Source organism: Pristis pectinata, chromosome 10, assembly GCF_009764475.1.
Source record: "Pristis pectinata isolate sPriPec2 chromosome 10, sPriPec2.1.pri, whole genome shotgun sequence".
Taxonomy (NCBI): domain Eukaryota; kingdom Metazoa; phylum Chordata; class Chondrichthyes; order Rhinopristiformes; family Pristidae; genus Pristis; species Pristis pectinata.
In genome coordinates this window covers 47,642,121-47,658,492 of record NC_067414.1, presented here as the reverse complement: position 1 = coordinate 47,658,492, position 16,372 = coordinate 47,642,121, and the positions used below count along the sequence as shown (strand labels likewise).

Sequence of the window (16,372 nt, the reverse complement as noted above, 5' to 3'; positions counted from 1 at the left end):
TCACTGGCATCTACTGCTAATGAAAATGGCTTTTCAAAGTCAGGTGTTCTGAGCACAGGATGGTAGCATAAAATGGCTTTCAGCTTCTCAAATGCTTCTTGACAAGAATCTGTCCAAACAAACTTTACTCCCTTCTTCAGAAGATTAGTTAGGGGAAGAGCAATATCAGCAAAACTTTTACAAAATTTTCGATAATATCCAACCATTCCCAAAAATCTTCTAACAGTCCTCGTACCTGTGGGAATAGGGAACTCAGATATTGCTTGAACTTTTGCCTGAACAGGAGCTTGCTTGCCTTGACCTACAACATAACCAAGATACGTCACAGTGGCATGGCCAAATTCACTTTTAGCCAAGTTAACTGTAAGGTTAGCCTTGGAAAGTCTTTCAAACAACCTTTCTAACGCAGAGATGTGATCTTCCCAAGTATCATTCCCAGTCACTAAGTCGTCAATGTAGGCATCTGTATGTTTTAACCCATGAATCACTGAATTAATCATTCTTTGAAATGTTGCCGGAGCATTTTTCATTCCAAATGGCAAAACATTGTATTCATACAATCCAGAAGGGGTTACAAAGGCTGAAATTTCCCTTCCTCTATCTGTTAATGGAACACACCAGTACCCTTTTAATAGGTCAATCTTTGTAAGAAATTTTGCCTTTCCCACTCTGTCTATGCAATCATCCACTCTAGGAATAGGGTAAGCATCTGACTTTGTTACAGCATTCACTTTCCTGTAATCTGTGCAAAATCTAACAGTTCCATCAGGTTTAGGTACAATAACACAGGGCGAACTCCAATTTGAAGTAGAATGTCTAATAATATCATTTTCCAACATGTATTTGATTTCCTGATCAACAAGTTTACTTTTTTCCACATTCATTCGATATGGGTGTTGTTTGATTGGTTTTGCATCCCCAACATCAACATCATGGGTAATTATCGATGTTCTGTTTGGAACATCTGGGAACAGATTTTTAAATTTTAAAATTAATTCTCTCATCTGTTGTTTTTGTGAAACTTGTAAATGGTCCAACTTCGTTTCAAGGTTCTCCAGGATATTTTGGTTTTTCAGTTTCGATGGAACAATATTTGGTCTAAATTGGCCTTCCTCAACATCAACATCAGGCATTCTAGAAACAACCTTTTCACCATCCACCAAGGCCACAACTGAATCCCTCTCATAATAAGGTTTTAGCATGTTTACATGACAGAGTTGTGTTTTCTTGCGTCTATCTGGTGTTTTGATTATATATGTTAGATCAGTCACTCGAGATTCAATAACATAGGGTCCAGAAAAACGAGCTTGCAAGGGATTATTTTGGCTAGGGAAAAATACCAATACCTTTTGCCCCACTGCGAATGTCCTAGGCCGAGCACGTCTATCAAAATATGTCTTCATTCTTATCTGGCTTGTTTTCAGATTCTCTCTCGCTAGCTGGCAGACTCTCTCCAACCGAGTTTTAAATTTTTGGACATAGTCCAACAGACTCAAGTGAACTTCCTCATTAACCCATTGCTCTCTTAACAACTCCAAAGGTCCTCTCACCCTATGTCCAAACACAAGCTCAAACGGACTAAATCCGATTGACTCCTGGATCGATTCTCTAACGGCAAACAAAAGTAAATGGATACCTTCGTCCCAATCCTTGGTGTTTTCAAAGCAATAAGTCTTCAGCATATTTTTGAGAGTAGAATGAAATCTCTCCAGAGCTCCTTGAGATTCTGGGTGATATGCAGATGATATAATCTGCTTTGCTCCCAGCTCATAGACTATTTGTTGAAAAATTTTTGACATAAAATTACTACCTTGATCAGATTGGATTTCTTTTGGCAAACCAAACAAGGTAAAAAATTTTACAAGAGCCTTTGACACTGTCTTGGCCTTAATATTTCTAAGGGGTATTGCCTCTGGAAATCTAGAAGTGGCACACATGATGGTTAACAAATACTGATTTCCAGTCTTAGACTTTGGTAAGGGGCCAACACAGTCCACAATCACCTTCGAAAAGGGTTCACCAAAAGCAGGAATTGGTTTCAAAGGAGCCACAGGGGGTTTTTGATTTGACATGTGTGGCAGGTTCGACAAAACATCACCACATCTTTTCTCAAACCAGGCCAATAGAATTGTTTCAAGATCTTCCCTACAGTTTTATTCACACCAAAATGACCACCCAAAGGCATACTATGGGCCAGGTTTAAAATCTCATCCCTATAAACTTTTGGAACAACAACCTGATGAATAACTTCCCATTCCTCAGTAACAGGAACATGAGGAGGTCTCCATTTCCTCATTAACACTCCATTTTTGACATAGTATCCAGTTGGCACTTTTTCAATCTCTTCACATGAGAGAGCTTTTTCTTTCAATTCTGTCAACTCAGGGTCCTTTGTCTGTTCCACCATAAAATCCTTCCTTGACAAAGACAAATCTTTAAATTCAGGCTCACTGTAAGGATGTTGATCCTCCAGTGAAGACAGAAAAGTCTCAGATAAGGCATCATAATTTTCTTCCTGTTTAGGACTGTCACAAGGAACTACATCAGACTGCACCGGACTGTCTGTCTTGGCTAATTCTTTAGCTCTAGCTCGAGTCACCGCACATGATGGGTAAACATCTGAATCATCCTCAGACTCATCAATCCTTGGTTTGGTTGTTAACCGTACCACAGGATCACTTTCTCCATTTGCAAGGTCATTTCCCAATAACAAAGAAACTCCTTCCACTGGCAAACTAGGTCTTATCCCTATCTCGACTGGTCCTTCTACGAACTTTGACTTTAAAATCACCCTGTGAAAAGGGACAGACATGGTCTCACCTGTAACGCCTCGTACTAGATTTACTTCACCAGTGTCACTTTCTTCACCAAAATTTAAAACACTGTCCAGCAAGAGAGATTGACTAGCCCCAGTATCTCTAAGAATTTTCACTGGCACCTGGGGTGACTCATCATTCAGTGAAACAAAACCCTCTGATACATACGAACGGAATTCTTTTCTCACCTCCTCCAACTTTTCCGCTTTTCCCTCTTGCAAGGACTGATCTTTAACAGCATCTCCTAAACCTTTTTGATTTTTAATTGCCTGAAAGCAAGCATTGGGCCCAGCTTCCTTCTTTTTCTTCAAAAGGGCACAATTAGATATCACGTGGCCAGGTTTCCTACAGTAATAACAAGTACGCTCAACAGGTTTCTCCAGCCCTGGTTTCTTTTCATCTTTTCCTTTTTGATTACCTCCCAATTTAATCTCCGGTTTACCTGGATTGTCTTTGTAACTCTTTTGAAAGGTTTTAGGTTGTCCCCATTTGGATTTATGGGTTAAAGCATAATCATCTGCCAACCTAGCAGTTTCTTGTAAAGTTTCCACTGCCTTTTCATTTAAATATGTTGTTAATTCAGCTGGAACACATCTTTTAAAGTCTTCCACCAGTATCAATTCTGTCAATTTATCGTAATCCCCATCTACATTTTTAGCCAGGCACCATCGTTCAAAACATATTCTCTTTCCATTGGCAAATTCCATATAAGTCTGATCTGCAGATTTCCTCAAGTCTCTGAATTTTTGTCTATAAGCCTCAGGGACCAATTCATAGGCCTTCAATATAGCTTGTTTTACCTTGGTATAATCAGCTGCATCCTCAACAGACAAAGCAGAATAAGCTTTTTGAGCTTTACCTTTAATCACACTCTGTACCATAAGAGCCCATCCTTTCCTTGGCCAGTTTGAACTCACAGCAACCTTTTCAAAATGTTGGAAATACTGATCAACCTGATCTTCTTCAAACGGAGGGACTAATCGAACCTCCCTGCTGGCTGAAAAACCATCATCAGAATCAGATTCCGAACTCCTACGCTTCATTTGTAACTCATGCTGCCTCTGTTTTTCCTTCTCCTCTGCCTCAAACTTTAACCGAATTAGTTCCCGTTCCCGTTCAGCCTCTAACTTCATCCGAGTTATCTCTCGTTCCCGTTCAGCCTCTAACTTCATCTGAGTTATCTTTTGTTCGGCCTCTAATTTATTTTGCTCTCGTTCAGCCTCTAATCTCTTTTCCTCTTGTTCGGCCTCTAATTTATTTTGCTCTCGTTCAGCCTCTATCTTTAACTGGGTTTGTTCTCGTTCAGCCTCTATCTTTAACTGGGTTTGTTCTCGTTCAGCTTCTATCTTTGCCAGCTGCACCTGTGCCTCAGAAATTGCTATTTCACTGCCAGGAAACTGTTTTAGCACTTCCTTCTCAAACACCTTCTTTTCCACATAATGGCCAGCTATCAGTCTCTGAATATCTGCCTTTCTCATAGACTGCTTTACTTCTGTAAGGTTTAGCCTTGTAGCAACCTTTATCAAATCATCCTTTTTCGCCACCTCCAATCCCTTTTGGGTTGGTGACTCCAAAAATGCCTTAATATCCATTGCTGCTGGTTTCCACACACACAAGCCAATTAAAAAGAATTTATCAGACCTCCCTCAAAAATCTTTGGATTGAATCTCGAACAAATCTCGTCAATCTGGGGTACAATCCCAGACGACACTCGTTAACCTTGGGAACTATCCCGGACGAGCCCCCAATTTTGTCACAAACCAGCAACAAAAGAAACACACTGAGCATGATTCAGTGTTAAAAACTATTTTATTAATCACTACTTATGATAATACGTAAAATAAAAGTAAAAATGTTAGTATGTTAGAATTCAAAAATGTTAAACCTCGAACGTTAACCCCAAAACTAAACTCTTCGTGTGTGTGTGTGTGACAAAGTCCAAAACTCCCAGTTCCTGAATGGTTCTTAAAGTTCAGTTCCGCAAGCCATAAGGTGAAACATGAGCAAGGGCTTCTTCAACAACCACCGTTGTCTGAAGATAAGATGTAGATGTAGAAAAACATAGAGAGAGTACATACGAAATCCAAATGTTCCACGATGGAACCCAAACGACACTTCAGTGTTTACTCGGTAGTGACTTCCTCACCCCGAAAAGCATCCGAACCGTGGTCGTCCACATACAAATACCTGTTTCCTTCTACAGGTCAGCAACAAAGTGAACTCCACCGGATTACTTCCAACTTCCATACATGGATTTCAGTAGCAAACACAGTTATTGTTTCTCATCCATCGATAGAGAAAACAAGCAGGCTGGTGTCTCTCTCCCTTCTCTCTCTCTCTTTCTTCTTCTAACTTCTTCAACAACGTCATTACGTCCTTTATCTTCTATTGACGTAAGCACGCCCCACACACACATACACACACACTCTCTATCTTAAAGGGACTTTCACTGAGTCCGTAACAGTCTTCTTTGATTTTTGCATAATTGCTTTTATTCCTTGTGAGAGTGTGAGAAGTAACAGTGAAGAGTTTCTCTTGTTCATCATCGATCACTATACCTGTACCATGACCTGGCTCATCACAAGCCACTTTGTTTTCTATTGTTATTTTTGGGCTTTGGCTGATTGATGATGGCCTCCATTTTTTTCCTTCACTGTTTGTAAGCCCTTGGCATCAGCCTTCAAACCAAGGTACACAAATTAACATTGCAAAAATGGCATTGGCTGCTCTTCAGCTTTAGGTTGTGCGCATGTAATCTCTTGATCACTTGCTCCAAGATCAGAAGATTTTATCCTGATTTGCTCCTGGCAATCAACAGATAATTTTAGATTAAACAGATTTAGATTTAACTAAACTCCTGTTGATGATCAGGTACTACTGATTATCTTTGCTGACATTCATTTGTGTCCAGGCAAAGGAGAAGTCAAATTTTGTGAATATGTTTGACTTATGCAATTTTGTCCAACAGGATCATAGTAAACCCTACACAGAGTAACAGAATTCAATATGTCTATACCTCCCAAATATGTGCCCATCTTTCTTGAAATTCTTGATTTGAATTTCTCTAATTGAGTGTTTGACCAGTTTACTTATTTGGAACATTGCCCATCTCTGCTCTGGCTCAGCTTCTTTTCTGCAGTAACTCTCACGTTGTGCTTTCTGAAATGGCTCTTGTCAAATTCATCAATTTTATCCTATATGATGGTGACAAAGGGAATCTATCTCTCACTGTCTCTCTTGATCCAATTGGCATGGCTGACCGCAACAACCTCTATCCCACTTCTATCTCTTACCCAAGATCTACAAACAGGACTATCCTGATAGGCCCATTGTTTCTACCTGTTCTTGCCCAATGAACTTATCTCCTCATACCTCGACTCTACCCTGTCTTCCTTGTTCAATCCATTTTCCCCTACATCCCAGACACCTCACATGGCCTCCACCATTTTGACAACTTCCAATTCCCTCGCCCTCACTGCCTCATCTTCCACGTGCACATCCAGTATTTATACACCTCTATCCCCCATCATATAGGACCTTCCACTTCTTTCTGGAACAAAGATCCAACGATCTCTCCTCCACCAACAGTCTCATCTGCCTAAAGACTTGATTGTTCATACCAATAGGTTGTAGACCATCGAGGCAGAATATGAGGTGCTGTTCTTCTTGTTTGTGTTTGGTTCCTCTTACTTTCTACAACTCAAAGCCATAGCCATGTGCACTCACATGGACCCTACCTACACCTGCTTTTGGTTGGCTAAGTGGAACAGTCCTGCTCTGGAGAAAGTTTGTCCCAAACCTACCCCAATACTATTCCCCAACTTTTTTTCCACTGCATCAGTGACTGCATTGATGCTGCCTCCTGCACTCATGTGGAACTCATCAATTTTATCACCTTCACTATGAACCCCTTCCTCGATTTTACTTGGAACACTTCTGACACTTTTCACCCGATTCTGGATCTCCCTATCTCCATGTTAAGGGACAAATTATCTACTGGCATTTATGGTAAAACCACTAACTCCCACAGCTACCTTGACTACACCTCCTCCCACCCAGTCTCTTGTAAGGACACCATCCCTTGTCCTCAGTTTCTCTCTTCTCAAGATGAGGTTTTCTGCTTTAGGACATCTGAACTCTCTCCATGACTCACTGGTTCATTCATCCCTACCCACCCACCCCTCCCTGTCCTCTGAACTTTTCTCTGTAACTGTAGGAGGTGCAACATTTGACCCTACACCTTCTCCCAGAACCCAAACAGTCCTTCCAGGTCAGACAAAAATCCACATGCATCTTCTCCAACCTCATCTACTGCACTCAGTGCTCTCAATGTGGCGTCCTCTGCAACAGTGAGACTAAGCATAGACTAGGCAACTGTTTCGTAGAACACCTAAGCTCTGATTGCAATGGTCATCCTGATCTCCCGGATATAAGCCATTTCAGCTCTCCTTCCCATTCCCACACTGACCTGTCAGTCCCCGGCCTTTACTGCCAGGGTGAGGCCAAACACAAACAAGAAGAACAGCACCTCATATTCCGCCTCGATGGTCTACAACCTATTGGTATGAACAATCATTGTTCCACTTTCAGTTAACCTGAAATCTATGTGCTCCTTTCTCTCACCTCCTTGTCCCTTCCCTCCCCATCACTCAGTTTCAATACCCTCCCCCACAAGATTCCATCTGCCTATCAGCCACCCACCCCACTTTCTGGTTCTCCTACCCCCTCTTCCAACTGGTTCTGCCCATCATCCCTCCCTTATCTGGTTCCATTATCACCTTCCTTGCTTATTGGGTTCCAGCATCTGCAGCCTCTTGCATTTCCATTTATCACCTTCCAGCCTTTGTCCCTACCTCCCCTCTCCCATCCCCTTATCTGGCTCCATCCGTCCACTTTTTTTCTCTTCTTATCTGTCTCTACTTATCACCGGTCAGCCGCTGTTTCCCAACTCCACCCCTGAACGTACCCCCACCTGGCTCCATCTGCCATTCCCTCCTCAGCTAGTTCCACCTATCACTTGCCAGCCCCTGCCTCACCCCATCCTCTCACCTCTTCATACTGGCTATCTTCCCCCTGCATTCTCAGACCTGATGCAGGGTCTAGACCCAGAACATCGTCCATCCTTTTGTCTCCACAGATATTGCTTGACCCACTGAGTTCATCCAGCAGTTTGTTTTTTAAGCTATTATCTATTAATAGGAAAGTACTGGCTATCAATTACATGTAAGCATACAGGATTTCTTCACATTTCATATAAATATAAGTAATTTTCTCAGCTATACACTAACATGTTCAAATTTATGTAAATAGCACATTGTTTGTGCATAATTCTTGTGTTCAAATAGACATTACATATTCAGAATTCATCAAGCTGCAGATCCACAACAAAAGTACAGCACACATCATGTGCTCCTTATCTCTTTGTCTTTTTATAATTTATTGTTTGATTATAAATAATTTTAACATTGGTGGAATAATTTACATTAGACTTATGTTAAATGAGACTATATTTGTAATTCAGCAGTTATTATTTATCAGGTTTAAAATCATCTAGAGAAGGTCTGGCCATCACCTACTCATATATTTTGTTGGCCAAACAGTGACACATATTGAAGAGGGTGATGACGAATCTAATCCAATTTCATGGAACCAAATAGAACAGTCACTCACATCATAATGCTGCTAAATTCTAATTAGTTTATTAGAAATACGGTAGGTATGGTTTCAGGGGAAGAACTTCACTAGAATGCATCTGTCTTTCAGTGCAAGGCATCAAATATAAATTGCTTAAATATACTGGATATTTTCTTTCCTACATTGAGTGCAACATCAGATCTTATTTGTAAAGATTATCTCTATTATGTTCCATGTGAGTTTTAAGTTCCATAAAATTCTGGTCATCATATTACAAGTCAGATAATTTTTTGGGAAGTATTTGCCCCCTCCTCCACAGCATGAAAAGGCTGATACTAAAAATGATAAAGCCATAAATGTAAGAGGGCTCCAAAAGTGAAATGTGTTCTCATGGTCTCCTGGGTTCAATTTTTATCTGTCTTATTGAGTCCATTTTTATTCCACCAAATCAGCAGCTTTCTGCTGTAATTCAATGGGATCTGCTGCCAAATTAAGGACTTATCTGTGAAAGGGCCACAGGCACCAACATGAAAGGATAGAATAAGATGCTGATTATTAGAATCTAAGGACGAGGCTTTGAATCTGTGGCACAATTAGTTTTGTTTTGTTTTTACATTGTATTTGAGTTTAAGCAACATACTTCCAGTAATCTTTTCATGGATTAATTTGACACATATATTTATACTACTGAAGTTTAGAGATTATTAGCAGTGTTGTTAAATATAAGTTTAGTGTCCAACTTCCTTGCTTTCATTCTTTCTCAATTATGCCTTTCCCTAAGTGATTGAAACATTGTGATGGTTTGAGTTTGAAAACAGTACTGAAAATATGAAGTTTTCTTTAGTCAATAAGTCATAATTACATGTGCAACATGAGGACAGGTGGCTGTAGATTTACAGAAATTAAAACAAGCAAAGAATGTGCCAATGTTTAAATCAAACTCAACAAACCAGATAAATGTGCCTACTCTGTTGCCTGCAAAGGCCCAATGTGAAATGAGTTTTGATAATTTTATTCTTTTCCTAGTGGGCATGTGTGAACAACAAAGAATTGCCTCTTCTGATGTTAGATTGCAAATTTACCATGGCAGCCAGAACATGGATTTATGGTGAAAGACATGCAGCTCCAAATTCAATTGCACAATAATTAAAAAGTGAAAAAAATGCAGAGGCTGGAAATTTGAGATAAAAACAGAAAAAGTTAGAAATACTCAGCAGGTCAAGGAGCATCCATAGTGCGAGAAAAATAGAATTAATGTTTTGGGTCAATGACCTTTCATCAGAACTGGGAAAAGTCAGGAAACAGGCTAAATTTAAGATGTAGATAAAAGAGGAGGGTGTAGGGAACAGAGGAATGTCTGAGATAGAGTGGAGACCAATAGCGGATACCACAAGGCAACTTGTAGTGATACCACTGTTAAAAGGGGTTTCAATCCCTCACAGCCAGTTGATGCATGATCATTGTCAGGAAATCATATTAGTTTATGCCCAGCATTCTGGCTGCAGCCATGCACCTTTATTCTGCAGCTGCCTGCTGTGTTACCTACATTTGAGTCACCACTACAAACCTGAGCTGGTGGCTCTGTTGTGGAACCTAGGGACATTTAGGCAAAACACTTACAACAAGAGAAATGCTGTGACATGAAAAGTGACAAGGGGACTCACTGATGTGTGCAGAAATCTTCCACTGCCTGTCCTGCATTGAAGGACCTCTTCAATACCCAACAAGGCAGTTGCCAAAATCAGTGGCAGTCTGCTGTAGGAGCAGAGCAAGACTAGCAGGCATGTAGGAAAAAAAATCTAAGCAGCTACCATCCTGTCTATGAATCATCCAAGAATAACAATAAACACAACTCCAAATCCCCATTCATTTACAGATTCACATATTACCTTTCCACTGTTAATGATTATTGCAGTTTCCCCTTGGTCATTACATCAAAAAGAAGACAACATAAAATGAACATTCCAAACCAGACATAAATCAAAGCACAGAGCCATTAACTAATCACCCCTTAGTGATATTCCTCTAGTACCGGTGTTTGTGTGTCTTTCCCTGTCCTAATAACTCTGTGTGGTGCACCTTCAACAGCTGCAGCATATCTGCTGCAAGGGTCATGAATTTCAGGGTAGAGGCATGAGGTAGCATTGGTAAATTGATATTAACAATCATGGTTAATTCCCCAAGCACAATAGTTGAGTTCCATGCTGAGCAGGGTGAACTCCAAGCTTCCGGTAGCATGCCTAAGTACCAAGGACTTCTCTGTGTGTACTCATAAACTTCTTTTGTAGCCTATGCCATCACAGCAGACTTCTTTCCAACAGACCCTGTGTGTGACTTCATCCTGCAAGATGGTGGCATCCTCAAGCTGAGGAATTTGATTTTGAGGCCTGTATTCATGCTAAGTGTGCAAGGGGTAAAGTGAACCTGTAAGACAAGATATCTTTATTAGTCACATGTACATCAAAATACACAGTGAAATGCATCTTTTGCATACAATGTTCTGGGGCAGCTCGCAAGTGTCGCCAAGCTTCCAGCACCAACATAGCATGCCCACAACTTCCTAACCTGTACATTTTTGGGATGTGGGAGGAAACCGGAGCACCAGGAGGAAACTCATACAGACACGGGGAGAACATACAAACTCCTTGCAGACGGTGGCTGGAATTGAACCTGGATCGCTGGCGCTGTAATAGCGTACACTAACCACTACACTACTGTGCCTGCCCTTAATGGGTTTGGGGGTGATTAACCATTGTATATGAATCCTGATTTATGGAACTTATTGGGAATGAAGAAATAGCGATATGGTGCATTGAGAAGTGTCTGATGGTATGGGCACAGATCGTAGGATATGACATTTGAGGACAACCTGACTTTGACCACATGTGTGATATCATTGGACCAATCGTAGCACAGCATTCAACCAGTGTTTTACTTTTGACAATAATTATAAAGGCTATGTGGCTACAATGTGTTCCAAGAGTATGTATGAAGATCCTCCTGGGAGCCAATGCATGAAGCCCATCCTTCCTCTCCAGCAAGGTCTCCAATGCAATGTTGAAGTATGTTAGAGAACCCATTCATTTTCTTGTGGGGCTATTCTTCATTCTCTACCAGTTCAGGAGGAACTCTAGAATTGTTTTTAACTCTTAAGACGTGCAGGCTAACTTTAAGTTGTGGAGGACACCTTTAAGCTCATGATATTCAACTCCTGCTGAGGCATGCATCTACTCACAAAGTTGTTGTGCCTGCTGCATCAGAAAGTGATCCCTGTTTCTGTGGGTTATGAAATTTGGTCCCCCTTAGGCTTTCACTGTTATGGTTTTTATGCATTATTTAAATCTAAGTTTTCAGCAATTTTAGACAGCACAGTGATACTACATTTGTTTAAGCAAGGTCAGATATTACATCATGCAGTTAAATTATTCATTAGCTTTCTGTGGTTTATTATGATGTAAGGTTTTTAAATAGATGCTGAACAAAACTGACTTCTCTGAACAGATTTTCATCCTCATTAACCTTGAAATAACTCCAATGTATCAAGCAATAACTCTTTCATAATTTTCAAACAGAGCAAAAAGTTGTAAAAGAGAAAAAGACACACCTCACACAACCAGGTAAGATTAGTTAAAGTAAAAAAAAGATAATTCACTATATTTGAAAATAATGCAGTGGATACCAAGGTGAACATCGTCAGAATTGGTGTAATAGAATGCATTCACTTTTAAAATGCTAAGAATTTTGCCATCAAGCATTCTTGGAGAAACTTTCTAACTTAAGCACCTTCAGCTCTCAGGTTTTTCACAACAAGAGCAAATATTAGGAATTTGAGCGGAACACCTGTTACTGGAAGTTTCCAGCCAGTACAAAAAAGATTTCTGTTTGGATGAAGTTGCCAATTAGCACCAAGCAGTACTGAGTTAGAGTCAGTTTTGTGCAGTACAGGCTGTACCTGGGTAATGAATAGGTTCCATTTTACAAATGTCCTTAAGTTGGTTTTGTCCATGTTAGAAAATACACAAAAATCAGTTGATATGGTAACCATATTGTAATCCACAGTATTGTAATAAATAGCATCAAAACACATAAAACTGATATTTATTCAATTACTAAAAGTGCAGAGAGACGGAAAATTAGTTCTGCCATTTGTCGGAACAATTGTATGTATGTATGTCGGACTTCTGAATTTAAAAATGTTATGGGAGCTTGTTTCATATGTATGGGTGTCTGTAAGTTGGTTGTTCGTAACTGGGGACAGCCTGTATGCATATTCCATTCAGAATGGTATTGAGGTTCTTTATATTTACTGGTTAGAGGACCAGTACAGCTGAAAGAGAGACAATGTTTCCATCTTTTCGGACTGGTCTGGACCTTACGCTGGTGTGAAAGGATGGCACACTGGAATACTAACCTATTCAGATCTCTGTATGAAACAGCTCTTATAACACTACTAAGTAACACATTTTCCATTTTATCAGCACAAACTTGAACAAAATACCATTGGTATGAAACCTTCCATTTCTACAAGCCAATATTTGCTCAAAGTGAGAATTATTTTTCAGTTTCTGATAATTTCGGCTGCCATCAGAGGATGAACAAACAGATAAGAATTAAAACAGGAGCAGGACATTTGGCCTGTTGTGCCTGCCCTGCCATTCTGTAAGATCATGATTGTTTAACTCACTGCCACTTTTCTGCATTAACCTCATATATCTTGATTCCCTTAATAACTAAAAAACTATTAATATCTGTCTTGAATATATTCAGTGACTCAGCTTCCATCACCTCATAGACAGAGAATTCCAAAGATTCACTACCAAATGGGTGAAGAACTTTCACCTAATTTCTGTCATGAATGGCTGACAACATAGCTTGAGACTGTGATCCTGGTTTTAGAAACACCAGTCAGGGGAAATAGCAACTTCACATTTTTCTGTCAAGCCCCTTAAGAATTTTGAGAATAAGAAAAAACTGCAGATGGTGGGAATCTGAAATAAAAACAGAACATGCTGGAAATACTTGTCAGTTCAGACAGCATCTGTGGAGAGAGAAACAGAGTTAATATTTCAGGTTGAGGGCCTTTCATTAGAACTTGGGAATTTTGTACATTTTAGAATCGTAGAGCAGTACAGCATGGATCCAGCCCTTCGGACCAGCCAGTCCATGCCAACCACATTGTCCACCCAGCTAGTCCCAATTTCCTGCACTTGGCCCATATCCCTCTAAGCCCCACACCTCCATGTACCTATCCAAGTGAAGTGACACTATTGTATCTGCCTCAACCACTTCCTCTGGCAGCTCGTTCCATATACTCACCAGCCTTTGCATGAAAAAATTGCTCCTCAGATTCCTTTTAAATCTTTTCCCTGTCACCTTAAACTTATAGTCCCTAGTTTTAGACTCCCCTACCCTGGGGAAAAGACTGTTACAGTCCACCTAATCTATGCTTCTCATAATTTTAAACACTTCTATAAGGTTGCCCCTCATTCTTCTGCATTCCAAGGAATAAAGACTTAGTCTGGCCAACATTTCCCTATAACTCAGGCCCTCTAGTCCTGGCAACATCCTCGTAAGTCTTTTCTGCACTCTTTCCAGTTTAACCACTTCTTTCCTATACAGTAACCAGGTGACCAAAACTGTGCACAGTCCTCCAAGTTTGGCCCCACCAACAACTTATAAAATTGCAACATAATGTCCTAACTCTTATATTCAGTGCCCTGACTGATAAAGGCCAGCACGGTAAACACTTTTTTCACCATCCTATCTACCTGTGACGCCATTTCCAATGAACTATGCACTTGTACTCCTAGGTCCCTTTGTTCCATTGTTCCATTACACTTCCAAGTGCCCTACCATTTATAGTATAAGTCCGACATTTTAATAAGTTTTAATAACATCATCTCTCAATTTTCTTCTGAACTCAAGAGTACAGTTCCAGTCTGATTAATCTGTCCTCATAGGACCAACCCGTCATGCTAAATATCAGTTTAATGATCCTTAGACACCCTCTATCATGTATCTCCTCCTTAAGTAGGAAGATGAGAGCTGTACACAATATTTCAGAGGTTGTGTCTCAACTGGGGTCTATATAAATGGAACAAGTCAGTTCTACTTTTGTACTCAAATGCCAACATACTATTTGCCTTTTTAATTTTCTACCTGTTTGTTAACATTCAGTGATCTGTAAACAAGGACAGCCTGGTTTTACTGAATTCCAGTCCCTTTCAATCTCTCACCATTTAAAAATACTCTGCCTTTCTTTAATGTCCAACTTTGTGCAAATGAATCATGATACATGCCAGATCACATTCATAGTCAGCTTTGTCTTCAGACCTGCTGCCAGAATGTGATTGTGGTTAACTAAATATTGTAACAAAGCTCAGTATTGTATACAGAATTAAAATTGTATTAGAAATGCTACTTAAACATAAGAAACAGCAAATAAATTATGAGCTTTTCTGATAGTTCATCACTAGTCCCTTCAGAGGAGGAATGTTTAGTTCGATCGAGCTGAGGCACTAAAGAAAAAAGAACAACATTGTCTTGAATCATAAACTAGTCCGTAATTTAAAATTTCAAGAGAAAAATGGAAATATTAGCTGGTCAATCCAATTAAATTCTTCCTTATAGAACATAGAACATAGAACAATTACAGCACAATTCAGGCCCTTCGGCCCACAAAGCTGTGCCGAACATGTCCCTACCCTAGAAATTGCTAGGCTTACCCATAGCCCTCTATTTTACCCAGCTCCATGTACCTATCTAACAGTCTCTTGAAAGACCCTATCGTATCAGCCTCCACCACCGTTTCCGGCAGCCCATTCCACGCACTCACCACTCTCTGAGTAAAAAACTTACCCCTGACATCTCCTCTATATCTACTCCCCAGCACCTTAAACTTATGTCCTCCTGTGGCCACCAATTCAGCCCTGAGGAAAAGCCTCTGACTATCTACCCTATCAATACCTCTCATCATCTTATACACCTCAATCAGGTCCCCCCTCATCCTCCGTCTCTCCAAGGAGAAAAGGCCGAGTTCCCTCAACCTGCTTTCATAAGGCATGCTCCGCATTCCAGGCAGCATCCTTGTAAATCTCTGCACCCTCTCTATGGCTTCCACATCTTTCCTGCAGTGAGGCGACCAGAACTGAGCACAATACTCCAAGTAGGGTCTGACCAGGCACCTATATAGCTGCAACAATACCTCACGGCTCCTAAATTCAATTCCCCGATTGATGAAGGACAATACACTATATGCCTCCTTAACCACAGAGTCAACCTGCGCAGCTGCTTTGAGCGTCCTATGGACTCGGACCCCAAGATCCCTCTGATCCTCCACACTGCCAAGAGTCCTACCGTTAAGACTATATTCCGCCAACATATTTGACCTACCAAAATGAACCACTTCACACTTATCTGGGTGAACTGCATCTGCCACTTCTCAGCCCAACTCTGCATCCTATCTATATCCCTCTGTAACCTTACAGCTCTCCAAACTATCCACAACACCCCCAACCTTCGTGTCATCTGCAAACTTAATAACCCACCCTTCCACTTCCTCATCCAGGTCATTTATAAAAATCACAAATAGTAAGGGTCCCAGTACAGATCCCTGAGGTACACCACTAGTCACCAACCTCCACTCAGAATACGACCCCTCAACAACCACTCTTTGCCTTCTGTGGGCCAGCCAGTTCTGGATCCACACTGCAATGTCCCCTCGGATCCCATGTCTCCTCACTTTCTCCATAAGCCTCACATGGGGTACCTTATCAAACGCCTTGCTGAAATCCATATACACTACATCTACTGCTCTCCCTTCATCGATGTGCTTAGTCACTTCCTCAAAAAAATCAAATCAGGCTTCTAAAGGCAGGACTTGCCCTTAACAAAGCCCCATTCTGGCTATTCCTAATCATATT

At 40.6% G+C, this 16,372-nt stretch overlaps 1 protein-coding gene across 1 annotated transcript in view; it reads left to right on the top strand.

Moving 5' to 3' along the window:
• The window catches only part of LOC127575202 (putative uncharacterized protein DDB_G0271982), a 46,639-nt gene that overhangs the window by 14,210 nt on the left and 16,057 nt on the right, over positions 1 to 16,372 (top strand). The window contains exon 5 of the mRNA XM_052024907.1: positions 12,023 to 12,067. Coding sequence (XP_051880867.1) covers positions 12,023 to 12,067 — 45 coding nt within the window. The remainder of the gene's footprint in view (positions 1 to 12,022; positions 12,068 to 16,372) is intronic.